Source organism: Gobius niger (assembly GCF_951799975.1).
Source record: "Gobius niger genome assembly, chromosome: 14".
Classification (NCBI taxonomy): Eukaryota; Metazoa; Chordata; class Actinopteri; order Gobiiformes; family Gobiidae; genus Gobius; species Gobius niger.
The window spans coordinates 11,092,645-11,106,146 of NC_136865.1; the positions used below are offsets into that span (position 1 = coordinate 11,092,645).

At 40.8% G+C, this 13,502-nt stretch overlaps 1 protein-coding gene across 3 annotated transcripts in view; it reads right to left on the minus strand.

The window, feature by feature from the left end:
• Positions 1-13,502, minus strand: part of khdrbs3 (KH domain containing, RNA binding, signal transduction associated 3) — a 157,846-nt gene that overhangs the window by 39,956 nt on the left and 104,388 nt on the right. For 2 of the 3 annotated variants that reach the window (XR_013793604.1, XM_079571314.1), the window contains exon 6: positions 7,661-7,826. Coding sequence is in view for 2 of the 3 variants with exons in the window: in XM_079571314.1 (XP_079427440.1) it covers positions 7,661-7,826 (166 nt within the window). In the remaining variant the exon portion in view is untranslated. The remainder of the gene's footprint in view (positions 1-7,660; positions 7,827-13,502) is intronic. The other variant, XM_079571315.1, reaches the window with a different exon arrangement.

A 13,502-nucleotide genomic window follows, 5' to 3' on the forward strand; every position in this document is an offset into this window, starting at 1 on the left:
TGAGTCTTGCTAGGAACACGCCTCCGAGCTTTCGTCACCAGCTGAGTAACCAACCACTGCCCCTCAGCAGAACCCCCTCCCCACTGATGCCACAGACAGCGTGTGGAGGGGGCGTGTCGGAAAGGGTCAGAGGTTCTTAAAGAGACAGAGGCCTATTTCAAGACATTCACTCCAGCCATTTTGAGAGAGCAATTTTATACAAGGCAGTTATTCTAATTTACTGCATTTACAGACCAACAGAAGGTTTCGTCATCATTGTAGTGTGATATAGACTGGTGCTATGTGATTGAAAAAAGCATAATACCCCCTCTTTAACATATGTCAGGTCTGTCACGAAAACGTAAGATTTTTTATTGAAACAAATTGAGTTTCATAATATTTCATGTTTATTGCAGCTTGTGTGGTGTTTTAGGATATGATGATGCACTTTTAGAACAAAGGTTTACTGTCATTTTTATGCCTGAGAGTTGACAGCATCTAGAATCAACAATATCGTTTATCGCGATACTTTCCTGCCTCAATATATCGATCTTCAAATTTGTTATCGTGACAGGCCTCGTCAGGTCACACAAAAACATAGGAAAATAAGAAAACAGTTGAAATAGTCAAAAGGCAACTCTAACCACAATCACAGTATGGTTTGGTCAGGTCCTATATCATGCAAAATCGACTTTTTGGAGCCATGTTGTTATGCTATTTCCTTATCAAAAACACCCCCAGAGTGGTTTGTGGCTTCATTCACACAGCTCTCAGTAATCGTCCTGAATCCTGCTCTCTGAGCAGCTGCGCCCTCTCCTGGTGAACAACTGAGTGTTCAGTTGTGTCGTCACAGCTGAACGGAAGTGCTCGACGCTTACGGCCTGATTTTAATTTGTGAACCACCCTTTTCATTATTTCTGTTGTAAGAAATAAATAAATAAAGGAAAAGGAAAAAAAAAAAAAAGAAAAAGAAAGGATGTGTCCGAGGTGCTTCCAGGTCAGCTGTGGCCAAAACAAACACGCCCATCCCCTGAGCGTCTGAACAGACTTTATTCTTTATTCTTACCTAACGATAATGTCACGGAGAAAAAGAAGCGCGTTTGGCTACGTGGACAGGACTATATACAGTCTATGATTCAACCTTCCTAAAGAAGAGGCCACTCCCGTCAGAAGTTGTTTTTTTCTCCGGGATTCAGCGACTATCACCAAAATATTGTTTTTCTGTGACTGTCACTGATGGATGTTTGGTGAACCTTCGCCAGAATCAAAGTGGATTAACTTTTATAACCAACGCGAGTCCCATAATGTAAACAGCGATGGACCAGAGTGGTGAGTCAATCGAAACGCGGGTTAGCATGTGTGTTAGCATATTAGCATGTGTGTTAGCATATTAGCATGTGTGTTAGTCATTTATGAAGCTGTGTTGCAGATGTCAACTCCTTATAACTGCATTGTGAAATATCTTCACTTATTGTTGTTTATTTATATTACGGTAGAGTATGTGCGGAGAGAGGGGGCGGAGTTAACTGAATCGAAGCGTCGTGTCTTCCGGGTTTGAAAAATACCTCCAGAAAACACTTATATTTATCACAAAAATGAGTGCTCAATAGCGGTAAAGGTACAATCATTCATATAAATGCCTATACTTAACTTTGGAATGGCTAAAATAGCATGATACAGATCCTTTAAGTGAATAAACAGGTTGAGTTTTAAAGGGTACTTATTGCTCTCTATACATTGAACAGCCAAATATATTCATTGTCCACCCGGTCAAGTGCCAACGCCCATAAAATATCATTACACGTCTTTTTCCCCATGTAAATTTACACGGTGACATTTGTCTTCTATAATAAACTTTCAGCCTGGTGACTGCCACATAAGACCTTATTATACTATCCCTGGTATTTTCCTATCCATTACACTCAATTTAGATTAAAAGTGCTACAAGGGCGGCCCTCCGAGACGACATGATTCAATTAACAATTCATAGTTCAGACACACTCGAGCTCCTGGGGGAGAGCTGGCAATTACTGGATGTTTTGCTTTAAAAACACCAGCTACAACAATGGCAGCCTAAACGCTTATTCCATTTCTTGGTCTGCTCACCCACTCGCGTCGGTAAATTTGCCGTCACAATGGAATCGACATTTATTAGCGATGATTTTTCCCCAGTTTCAAAAGATGACATACAACCCACCATGCAGAATTACATCACGGTTTCTTCTTCTCCAACGGGATTAGCGGCAGGTACGGCAGAGCTAATGAATTTGTCGGAATGAGATTTGGCTGGGATCGTAGGAACCATTACTCAGTAACAAAGACGGATGCTGCTGCCAGAACTGAACAGAGATGTGATCCTGTTTGGTAACAATTAGATTGGCTGTAATGTGATACTTCCTACATAACAGTTTGGGTCGAGTGCATTAGAAAATCCTCCTCAGTCTTGATATCCATGTATCATGCCTCATGCCAGCTTCAGCGCTCCATTCAAATGTTTTGCCGGTAAATTCAGGGTCGTGCAGGAACATTACACTTTAATCTTAAACTAGTCGGTTAAATGATGTGCGTGTCTAGAATTTGCCTGACACACATTTTGAAAGCAAAATAATAGAGACAGGAAGAAAAGATTATTAAAACATTTGCGAATAAATGATTTCGACTAGCTGTATTTGCTTCACGGGCGGTAGAATTGACAATAAGGCGAACTGATTTGAAATGAAACAAAACACAACTAAGGGTATTTGAAGGGTTTTGAATGAGGATACAACATATAACACGGATCAAACATTTCGTATAATATATAGGTCCCTTTGAAGAGAGTTGTTGAATTTAGTTTTCACTACAAACAAGCGGATTAGCTGCTTACGGCTTTATGTAAGCAAGTGATGATTCCATATCTCTGCCGTACCTAAGGTTCAGGTATACTTTATTAATCCTCATAGGGAAATTCATCCATTTGACTCACCCTCAATGGCACTGGGGCAGTGAGCTGCCAGTGTGGGCCGACGCTTGGGCCGACGCACATCTCCATGATGCGGAGTCAGGATTAACCTACGATTAACCCAGGCTTAACCTGGGAAACCAGAGCACCTGGAGGAAACCTACGCAGACGCAGGTAGAACATGCAAACTACACACAAAAAAGCCCTGTCTTTCTGTGTGGCCCGTAATCGAACCCAGACCTTTTAGCTGTGAAGCACGAGCGCTAACCACTGTACTACCGTGCCACCCAATGTCATAAAGCAAAAGAAAAAAGCCAATTGGCAATGGAGCTGGGACTGTGCCATCAAAACCAAATATAGTAATAGAAGCACCAGTGGACCACAGGAAGGTTTCTGATAAAAATAGTGCTCAAGACAGAGCGAGTCAAAACAAGACTTAAAAATAGTGCTCAAGACAGAGCGAGTCAAAACAAGACTTAAAATAGTTCTCAAGACAGAGCGAATCTAAACAAGACTTAAAAATGCATATAACTGAAAGTATTTTATCTACACTACACTTGCCTCTTACTGTAATTGATTAATTCTATGTTGATGTTTTTATTGATTGTATTTGTTTTCTTATATTTATGCAACTGTGAAGCACTTTGAATTGCCTTGTGTATGAATTGTGCTCTACAAATAAACTTGCCTTGATGGATAATGCTTAAAGGCCCTATACCTGATTTTTTGATCGCAAACAATGAAAGAGGAAACCACTAAATTAAAAGGTTAGTTGTGGTCCAAACTCATTCATAACCTTCCTAATATATTATAGGCACACTTCACAACTTGCAGGGTCACTTTTCAGAGTCACTTTCACAAAAAAACTAGAACAATTAGTCTGAAAGTTCATAAAAGTGATACAAATGTTTTATAACTTGATACACACTGTTCTCCACAAATGCTTCAGTTTACAATATACTAAAGGAGGACAAAATAAATGCCATTCCTTTTCTAGAAGTAAAATCAGGTATAGCTCCTTTAAGTCAGTGTTCAGATCAAAGTATTTTATACAAACACAGTGCTTGTGCACACTATACACTGCCTGACAAAAAAACACAACAACATTTTGCCACCTGAATCTATCTGTTTTGATCTGCTGTTGGTCCAGCCTAGGTTCAGAAACACTGTGTGCCCAAAGAATGAGATCAGCTGACGCCCTGAACATCCTGAATAACCAGGTCATTCTTGATGAATGGATTTCTTCTTCCTTGATGCATTTCCACACATGGATTGGCCACAGAGTCCAGATCTGACCCCACTGAGAATCTTTGGGATGTGCCGGAGAAGGCTTTTGCACAGTGGTCACACTCTCCCATCATCAATACAAGATCGTAATGAAAAAATAATGACACAGGACCTTTTGGCGTTGGAGAAGCTTGTTGAAAACAATGACATTATATTAGAGCACATAAGCTTTTTTTTGTGCCAACTTTTTTTTTGGTCAGGCAGTGTATATTCAGATGTAGTGACGCACTTGAGCAAGATGTTTCATTCATTTGGGAAACATAATCTAAAATTAATCAAATATAGCACATTTCCCTCTGTGTCTGATCCCTCTCTTTATATCTAAGTACACGAACAATGCACTGTAGCTGAAAACACTGTGGACAACTTACCAAAAGTAAAATACCCAAACAGAGTTAAACAAAGTACGGAGAGATAAAGTTGGTAAACAAATGTTGAGCTGGTAGTTTGTTGTGAATAATTGAGCTCAAGTGAAGGAGCACCATGGCCCGAGGTGACGCTGCGCAGTTGGGGAAAAGAATGGATCTTTGCTTGAGTGAATGCCTGGCGGTAATAAACAAAGACAACAAACGTGAGTGGAGAAACATCTCTCTGTCAGTCTATTGATGAACACGAGAGGCCATTTGTCAGCGTGTGCGCCGCGGAGCTCCTGTCTGCTGGGATTGTGATGTATTCATACAAAGCGCAGCGGTCTCATTCCGTCTCTTAATTTGTGACGATGCGCTCCGATTTATCATGTAGCAGATGCTGGGGGTCCTGGGTTTTTCATCTCCGCGCCGGAGCACAGGTGCAGGTGTCGGGGGAGAGGAGCTACAACTGCGACAATGATGGGAAACAGCTGGTCCGGGAGTCATTCTGTGTGACCTCCGCGCATTACCATCGCCACCTCTGAATAAATCTGTCAGATGTGGTTAGGTACGGACTGTTGGGGCAATTTCCAAACATGGGCCACCTCCCTGCTCCTTGGTTTTTTCTAAATATGCTACGCCGATGTCACGGGTCCTTAGGGAGACGGAGGCAAGGCAGCGAACACAATTTCAGATTAATAGAGCACTGAATCTCCTCGGTCAAAATGTATTCTTCCATAAGATACATCGATATTTGTGCTACAATAAAAATATTTAGCTTAGACCAGGGCTGTCAAACATACAGTCCGCGGGCCTGATCCGGAGATGATTTAATCCCTGCCCTGTAGAGTTTATATTCCAGAGTATTTAAAAAAAAAAAGCAAGTCTCTATCTATGTCTCCATTCCTGTGCAGAGTTATGATTTTTTAAAGAATAACCAGAATGCTCATTCTAGCCACTAGGGAGCATTAAATTAAAAAAAAAAAAAAAGGAAAGAGTTCCACACGTGTCCAGCAGAGGGCACTGACATAATAAGAGCTCAGGATATAAACAACACATTATATAGCTTAGTGGTCAATGGACAGTCTGCCCCAGGGCGGCTGTGGCTTCACTAACAGTCTACCACCACTGAGTGTGGAGTGAATGAATAATGACTACTATGTAGTACTTTGAGGAACTTGTGACACAGGCTGGTAAAGTGAAATACAAGTGTAAGCCGATGTTATTAATGAAGCTACAGTTAAGTTGGGGCTTTGACCAAATCACACCTTATTATTATTCATTTTTGGGGAAATTTTTCTCCATTATATGCGACCCGCTGAGGGAGCTGAATTTCGGCCCATAATGAGTTTGACACCCCTGCCTTAGACTTTGTTTTTCTAGTCACCATTTAGTCTCATTTTGGTCTTGGTTTAATTGTATTTATTGAAATTTTAACTCATTATGGTACATATTTTAATATACAGTTTTCAAAGGCTCATTTTATTCAGCATGTGCGTTAGGCCTATCACAAATACCATGCAGGCGCTCACATTAGACCCCTCTTTTAAAGGAGCTGGTGTAGTATTGCGTCACTGTTGCGTCAGGCCATAGCAACATGTGCACCAAGAAGGCAAGGCAACTTAATGTAATCCAAAAGGTGTGAAGAAGCCTTAATCTGGCCACTGGCTGTGCGGTTTATACAATCAGAGGATTCTAGTGCCCCATAAAGTTGTAGTAAAGTAAAGTAACATCTAAACAGATAATATCCTATACCTCCTTGCATGTCACTACGTGTTTCCATTCACAAATACTGGCATGTTTGGGATCCACGGGACACACGAAATGTCCTGGACAACACTCTGTAATCCAAATATGGTATTACCTTTGAGAAAAACACTAGCCACAAACTTACTCGGAAATACACAAGCGCATATTTTAGGAAACTTTAGGACGACTTTTCTCTAAATGCGTTTTTTATTACTCCAACAAAATCTCCACTTTAGCTTTTTTTTTAGCTCCACTTTTTTTAGAGGGTTTTTTAATATCTAATTCCTAGATTTATTGAGTTTTGAATCCCAAAAACAAGGCCAAATTAGATTTTTTACAGATCTTTTCACTAATAAGAAGATAACAAGATCCAGAGCAAGATCCAGAGCAAATCTTTGTATAAATCAGAGAAATAAAACCATACATTTCAAACCTGGCTCAATCCATTATCATTATTTGGTCTCTTTGGTAAATATAAGCTAATGACAGATAACAAACGTTTTTTCTAGTTCCCGTCCAGTGTCTCACCTTAAAGTGACTATACAGAGTTTAAAAATGTTCAAATTATGTCCCCCTACATGTTCCATCCATGTCCTAATGTGTAGAATGAGCCCAGACCTGTTCACCACAACTGCCTCTAAAATCCTGCTCTGTCACTCAAAAAGGTGTTACTTCGGGTCTGAAGTGCCGTCATACACGAGCTTAATATAGAACCTGCAGTTACACACAAGACCTGAGGTGGCAGTAGTGAGTATAAAATGACCAACTTGCAACTATCCCCTTTAAGTTAAGGCGCTCATGTCATGATTTGTGATTTGAAAAGAGAATGTGAATATGAGTTATTTCTAAGTTACATTGGCTGCTGAACTTTGCCATTTTAAAAGGGGCACTATGTAGCTTTTTATGTGAAAAGAAAACCTCGATATTTGTGCATATTTGACTTTTTAGTGACTCAGTGGCGTTATGGGTGCAGCATGGCACCTTTGCTTTCCCACACAGTGGCCTTTATGACGCTACAGGATCAATTGTTTTTCGGGGTTCGTACCAAAAACTGTCCAGAAACCCCAAAACAATTGATTCCGGAGCATCATACAGGCCACAGTGAGGGAAAGCAAAGGTGCCCCGCTGCACCCATAATGCCACCGAGTCACTAAAATGTGCACAAATATCAAGAGTTTTTTTTTTCCACATAACAAGTTACATAGTGCACCTTTAACTCAGGGATTGTAGTATCAGGCTCTACTTCCACAGCATATCTCAAATCCAGGTATTGTAAAAGAATGTTGTTCTTCATGCATAGTCAGTACATCACATACATACGCAGAAGCAAAAAAAAAATGCCTTTGGATGTACTCACATATTCTCCATACGTGTCCTGCACCACAGGAGGAGCTGGCCTGTATCCAGCAGCCGGCGGGGCACCTCTGGCTCTCTGCACCCCCCTGGATCCCCTGGTGAGGGCCCCTCTGGGTGCTGCTCCTCTGGGCACGGCAGCATGCAGGGGCGGGACACCTCCACGACTTCTGACACAACACACAAGAGGAAATATTTTTAGATGAAAGCCAATCCAGGGTTGTTTTGGGCACACATATCCCCCCCCCTCCCCCTACGTGGAGAGGAATGGATTAGAGAAGGTGAAATGGTTTGCTTTGCGAGATCGGGTGCCATTTATAAAACATGTGCATATGAGCTTAAAGCAATACTAGATACAGTTACATGGCAAAATTAGAGGAGCCGATACAAAATGTCCACTGCATTTGAGGTCTTTGTGATGAAAGAGTGTAATTGGTCGTATTCGAGCCTGTTCTCATTCCCAAGGAGCTGCCATAAATGCAAACTACACCGTCTTTGTTTCTGCATTAAGTAACCTGTGTGTATTGACTTTTGTGTGGAGTATATCATATTAGCCAGCTCATGCAGCACGCGATCGGTGGCCATTATGGACTGCTAATTATTAAAGCAGTCGATACAAGAGCAATGGGTGGAAATAGAAAACGTTCCTCAGTTACAGAGCACGAAATGATTGATTAATTGAAGGAAATTTAGTCACGGATGAATTTTAATTAAGTTTTAGTTCAACGTTTGTTTTTGTTTTTTTACAAATTTAACACAACATATTTTTCATGTTTTCAAAAAAGAGAGAATGAAAGAAATGAAGGAAAATAATTCTGCCATGCTTTTAATCCAGAACAAAAATCGGCACAATAACGGCACAGAGTAAATCATAATTTGGGATGAAACATTAGGTTGTCTGCACACCCTTTATTATCAGCCTAACAAGCTTGTGACTCATTGATCCAACTACAGCATGCGAGTGGATTTACAGAGAAGAGAAAACTCATGGTGCAAAGGTTTACAAGCAGCTTCTGTATCATAGTATGTGTCCTTAGATGCAGAGGTTGAAGATTGTACGAGCCATCTTAGAGGGCAATTTTCACAACCTGCTAAACTGCCAAAGTTTGAACTAAAAATGCTGTTTTGTGAGTTTAATGAGTTAGATTTTGGATCTAATTGATTATGAGACTGTTAATTAGACAGTTTACAATCTCATGCTCTGCGTTCTCAGGGAATTCTTAATCAACTCACCTCGGATTGCAATGAATATGCACCAGTGTTGAATGCTGAACGCTACAAATCATTTGTATGATATCCGTATTGCATTTGCTCTTTCATACTCCAAGCATTAATCATGCAGGCTCTGATGCAAGAGGCAAGTTACTTCTGTAGCTACAGCTGCCCTAAGTCATACTGACGGAAACAAGGAATAAAACTGTCAATCTTATGGTTATAAACCGTTCACTGTTTGCAAACAGAATGTCCGTGTTCCGAAGACTGGTCCCAGGGTGAATATGAATGTTAGCCAGTAATCATTAATTGTCCGTGAGAGTAAATACTACGCTGACAGAAAAGACAAAAGGAGAGGGGGATATTGTACATCCAATTACAGATATATATTTTTTTCACTCAAACTTGGCTGTAAATACTGTTTAAGTGGCGCTAGCCCGCAGTTAGCTTTGCCTGTTAGCCTGTTCTTCTTCTTCGTGATTCCATTAGTGTGTATTGCGCCTCTGACCCGGTGCAGGCAAAGTTGGAATTGTGGTTTTCTGGATAGAAACACCAGGGGGAGATGAAAGACCCCCCAATCATCCCATCAACACTTGCATTACCCCCAGAGGGACTACGTAAAGGATTTATTAAGTGAAGTTCAGAGAATACAAATACACCAGTCTGCAGTCTCCAATACATTCATTTCTATTTGCGGCCTCATTAAAATGAATGGGACAGAAAATTACACCTGCGTTCCTGGGTGTGCAACCATTCTATACTCATCCCTCCAGGATGGGTCTATAGACTCACTGCACAACTCTTGCTAGATCACTTCCAAACATGCATCGCATTTACGAGAGAGAAATAAAAGTAAAATGATATTGCTTTAAAGCCACTACTAAATAGATTTCTGAGTTTCTTTTACAGCCCCAATTGCCCACAAAACCATAACCGCTAAAGTAATGGACTAGTAATGCACTTTTTGAACATTGCAAATATTTCGATTTCTGCTCTGCTCCTGTGGCCAGAATGATTGTCGGTATTAGTCCAGCTCTGATTCTGATCTCCGAGAGCTGGGTGACTGTGAGTAGGTGGTAGGAGAGGAACAGCGAGGGTGGAGGCCAGCTTCCCCGCAGTCAACAAGTGAATCATGTCTCTATACGCAGCGTTTGCTTCTCTGACCATATTACAGCAAATTTAGATGTTATTTACTCTTGTGCAAACCGGATGCAACTTTATTTCTTATTTCATTTGTGGGCTGGGTTAAGTGAAAACTGAGAGCATTGCAGCATGTCAAACTTGGCGCTGTCAGAGCTGGCAAGTCATGTCTGGCAGCTGGAAACCCACATGGCGCAACCTTCATGTTTTGGGAAACGTGGCGGTTGGTGCTTTTAAAAGAAGGTTAACTAATTCAGGCACACAGGCGAGGTTGCAACCCGGGTCATTTTGTATTTGAGCGAGTAGTGGAAACAGTGTCAAAAATGGCACAGCAATAGCGGTAGTTGGAAAATGGCAAGGTCGCTGGTCAGAGAAGCTTCAAACTGCAGATGGGAAGTTACAAAGGGCACATGTGGATGGAGCCGACTAAATACTTGGGATAGAATGGTAAATGCATCTATGGGAAACTGCTGGTCCGAACAGGCTGGATGTTGAGTCTTGTTAAGGTTAGGACCTGGAGTATTGGGGTAAGATTATGTTTACCAAATAACCCATGTTCATTCTATTGGTTCCCTGCCATTCGTAAAAAGGAAATTAGCTTTACTACGAAGCACTGGAAATTCCTAATCACAAACACATACAGATAACTTGAGACAAATGCCACGTTGAGATGCAAAGTGAATGTTGACGGTGTAAAAGAACACTGTTTTTTTAACGAACTACTGTTTGTGTAGCATTAGTGAGGAGAAGAAGTCCTTGTCTAAATGGACACTAGGGCTGAACAATATTGTAATAGCAAGCGATACGACTGTGCATTATATAACGTTATTTTTGCGATATTTTACAAAACATTTCAACACGATATGTTCCATTATAATTAACTCATTGACTACGTCAATATAGACGTCAATTAGGTTTTTAAATGGGAACGGCTGCAGCAAAGCCTTGACGATTTCTAAAGAATGGGAAGAGGTACAAACCAACTTTTTTTTAAATCTTTCTTTAATCTTTCTTTTGGTGGGTTTTGTGTTGACATAGACCTAGACCTACATTTTATGTGGGTCTTGAAAAAACTATAAATCCTGAAAAACCTCTGGCAGTGGGGAGCTCTCTGATTTGAAAATGGCTGGCAGTCTATGAGATAAACACAAATCGTAAGTAAATCCTTTTTTTGCAAATCGTGTGAAACTTGACAAAACACTACTTCAGGACCGAAAAAGTGTAAAACTAATACTGAACTTTTACACATTTATAAGTTCAATGCATTGTTTGTTTTTGGCTGAGTTTTTTTTTAAATAATGCGTCTATCTCAGTCAGATGAAGACTTAGTGGTGTTGGGATATATTGTGGCTTCTTGCGATACAGATATTGCATCACCTTTTATAACAATACGATATTTTTTGCGATATATTAGGCAGCGCTCACGGATATTGTGTGTGATCATAAAAGACATACTGCTATTGATTTACATAGTTGCTGGGCTGCTGCCCTTACCAGCAAAAACGAGCAGAAGAGAATCCACTATCCCACTCCATCCCAATTAAACAGTGTACAATGGCAAAAGCACAATCGCAACTCGCCTTTGGGACTGGAATATCAGCTGGTAATAAATGCTAATTACTGCATCATTTTCACCACAGCCTCTTATACCTGAAGGAATACACAGCCTTTTCCCCGTGACCTTGTTTATCTCCCAAAAACTGATGAAAGATCGGCGCATTCTTTTCAAAAACAAAGAACAAACGGTGCACTGTGGTTTCTGCCTTTTAGTTTTGTACACAAAGCTTTTAAAGTCTCCTAATGGCCAATAGAGGATAATATTTGCAGCGTTGCTGGGTCTCCGGAGAGGCCGAATTAGTGTGGGTTCACAGGAAAGCTACACAGCCAAGGGCATTTACATAGAAAGGCTTTTTATGGAAATCTGGCACAACTTTGCTAATGATTACAAGCTTTTACCATTATTTCTGTTACGGGCTACAGTGTATAATGTTGGTTCATATTAGCCTCGGTTCAAATGTGGAGTAAAGTGTGAATTTTAGCTTAAATTTGTAATAAAAATAATACAACAGGCGCTAAAATTGTATTCTGAAGAGTCAGAGAAAAGTCTCCCACCCATAACAAGTGACGTTCTATTCCCAAGAACTTCTTCATGAAATCCCTGACAAAGAAAAAAGGGAAAACTGTGCACAGTAATGTCCTGTTTAAACGTACTGTATGCATTTTAGTGTATAAGAACCTGCCTTTTTGTGTAACCATTTGTTGGCAGCTTTTTAGCAACAAGAAAATAACCTCTGCCTACAATCAACATATCAACAGGCTGAAATCTGCATAATCTTTCCAAACGTCCATGCAGTGTCATTGAATAGTTTGTTGTTAAAGTTGTGGAAATAATACGTTGCACATCTGTTCTTTGCAACAGGTGCGTAGGTGGGGAATAGCAGATCTACAAAAATCTTTGGCACGCCTATGCGCTGACTGGCAGGCTGTTTTAGTTTTCAAGCACAAAAAAGCTTTTTCCAACTTCAATATAAATATGACAATTGAAAGCAAGAGACTGTGTGGGAGTTATTTTGTGGTCAGGTATGGGTTGAATCAGCAGAGCATTTACTTCATCAACTCATTCACTATTTGAAATGGTCTGATATCAGGGTGTTATATTCCCAGTTAAGACAGTACATTTTATTCTCTGCAGGGTATACATCTTATCACTATAACATTTGCAGTTTTAAATCATTAATTCAGTTCTCCCCTCCTGGAACCGCCACCTTAACGTGGTGGAGGGGTTTGAGCACCCGCATGATCCTGGGGGCTCTGTTGTCGGGGGCTTCGTGTCCCTGGTAGGGTCTCCCATGGCAAACAGGTCCTAGGTGACGGGTCAGACAAAGAGCGGCTCAGAAGCCCCTTATGAGAGACCAACAGGCCCGGTTAATCATGAGGCCGTCCTCCTGTGGACCCACCACCTGCAGGAGGAGCCATAGGGGCTGGTGCCATGTGATTTGGGCAGCTCCAACGGCTGCCCCCACGGCCCGGCAACGGACAAGTGGAAGAAAATGGATGGATGGATGGATAGATGGATAATTCAGTTCTGCTTTCCATGTATTCAAAAGTAGTACAGTTCTCAAGTTGACTACATTTGTTACCAATAAAACCATTTTGATTTAAAAACCAGGAGCAGACACAAGATGATTGGCTGGAATCCCAGCAGTGTTCCACACAAACAAAAGCAAACATACTGTCACTAATATGCTTTCTTGTTAAAATTTCTTTTTACTCACTGCCCCGTGGAGAGAAAACCACACACTTCTTTTTCCCAGTATGGGTAAATAAACTTGAGTAAATAAGCGCCCATGCACAGTGTAACTTTAAATGATTGCAGCTTTTTTGTTTTGGGGGTTTGTGCCAATCATCTGTGCTTTTGGCTTATCCTTTTTTATTAGCGCTCAGGTGCAGAAAGTTAGAAATACAGAGTTCATTTTGTGCTTTCAGAAGAAATA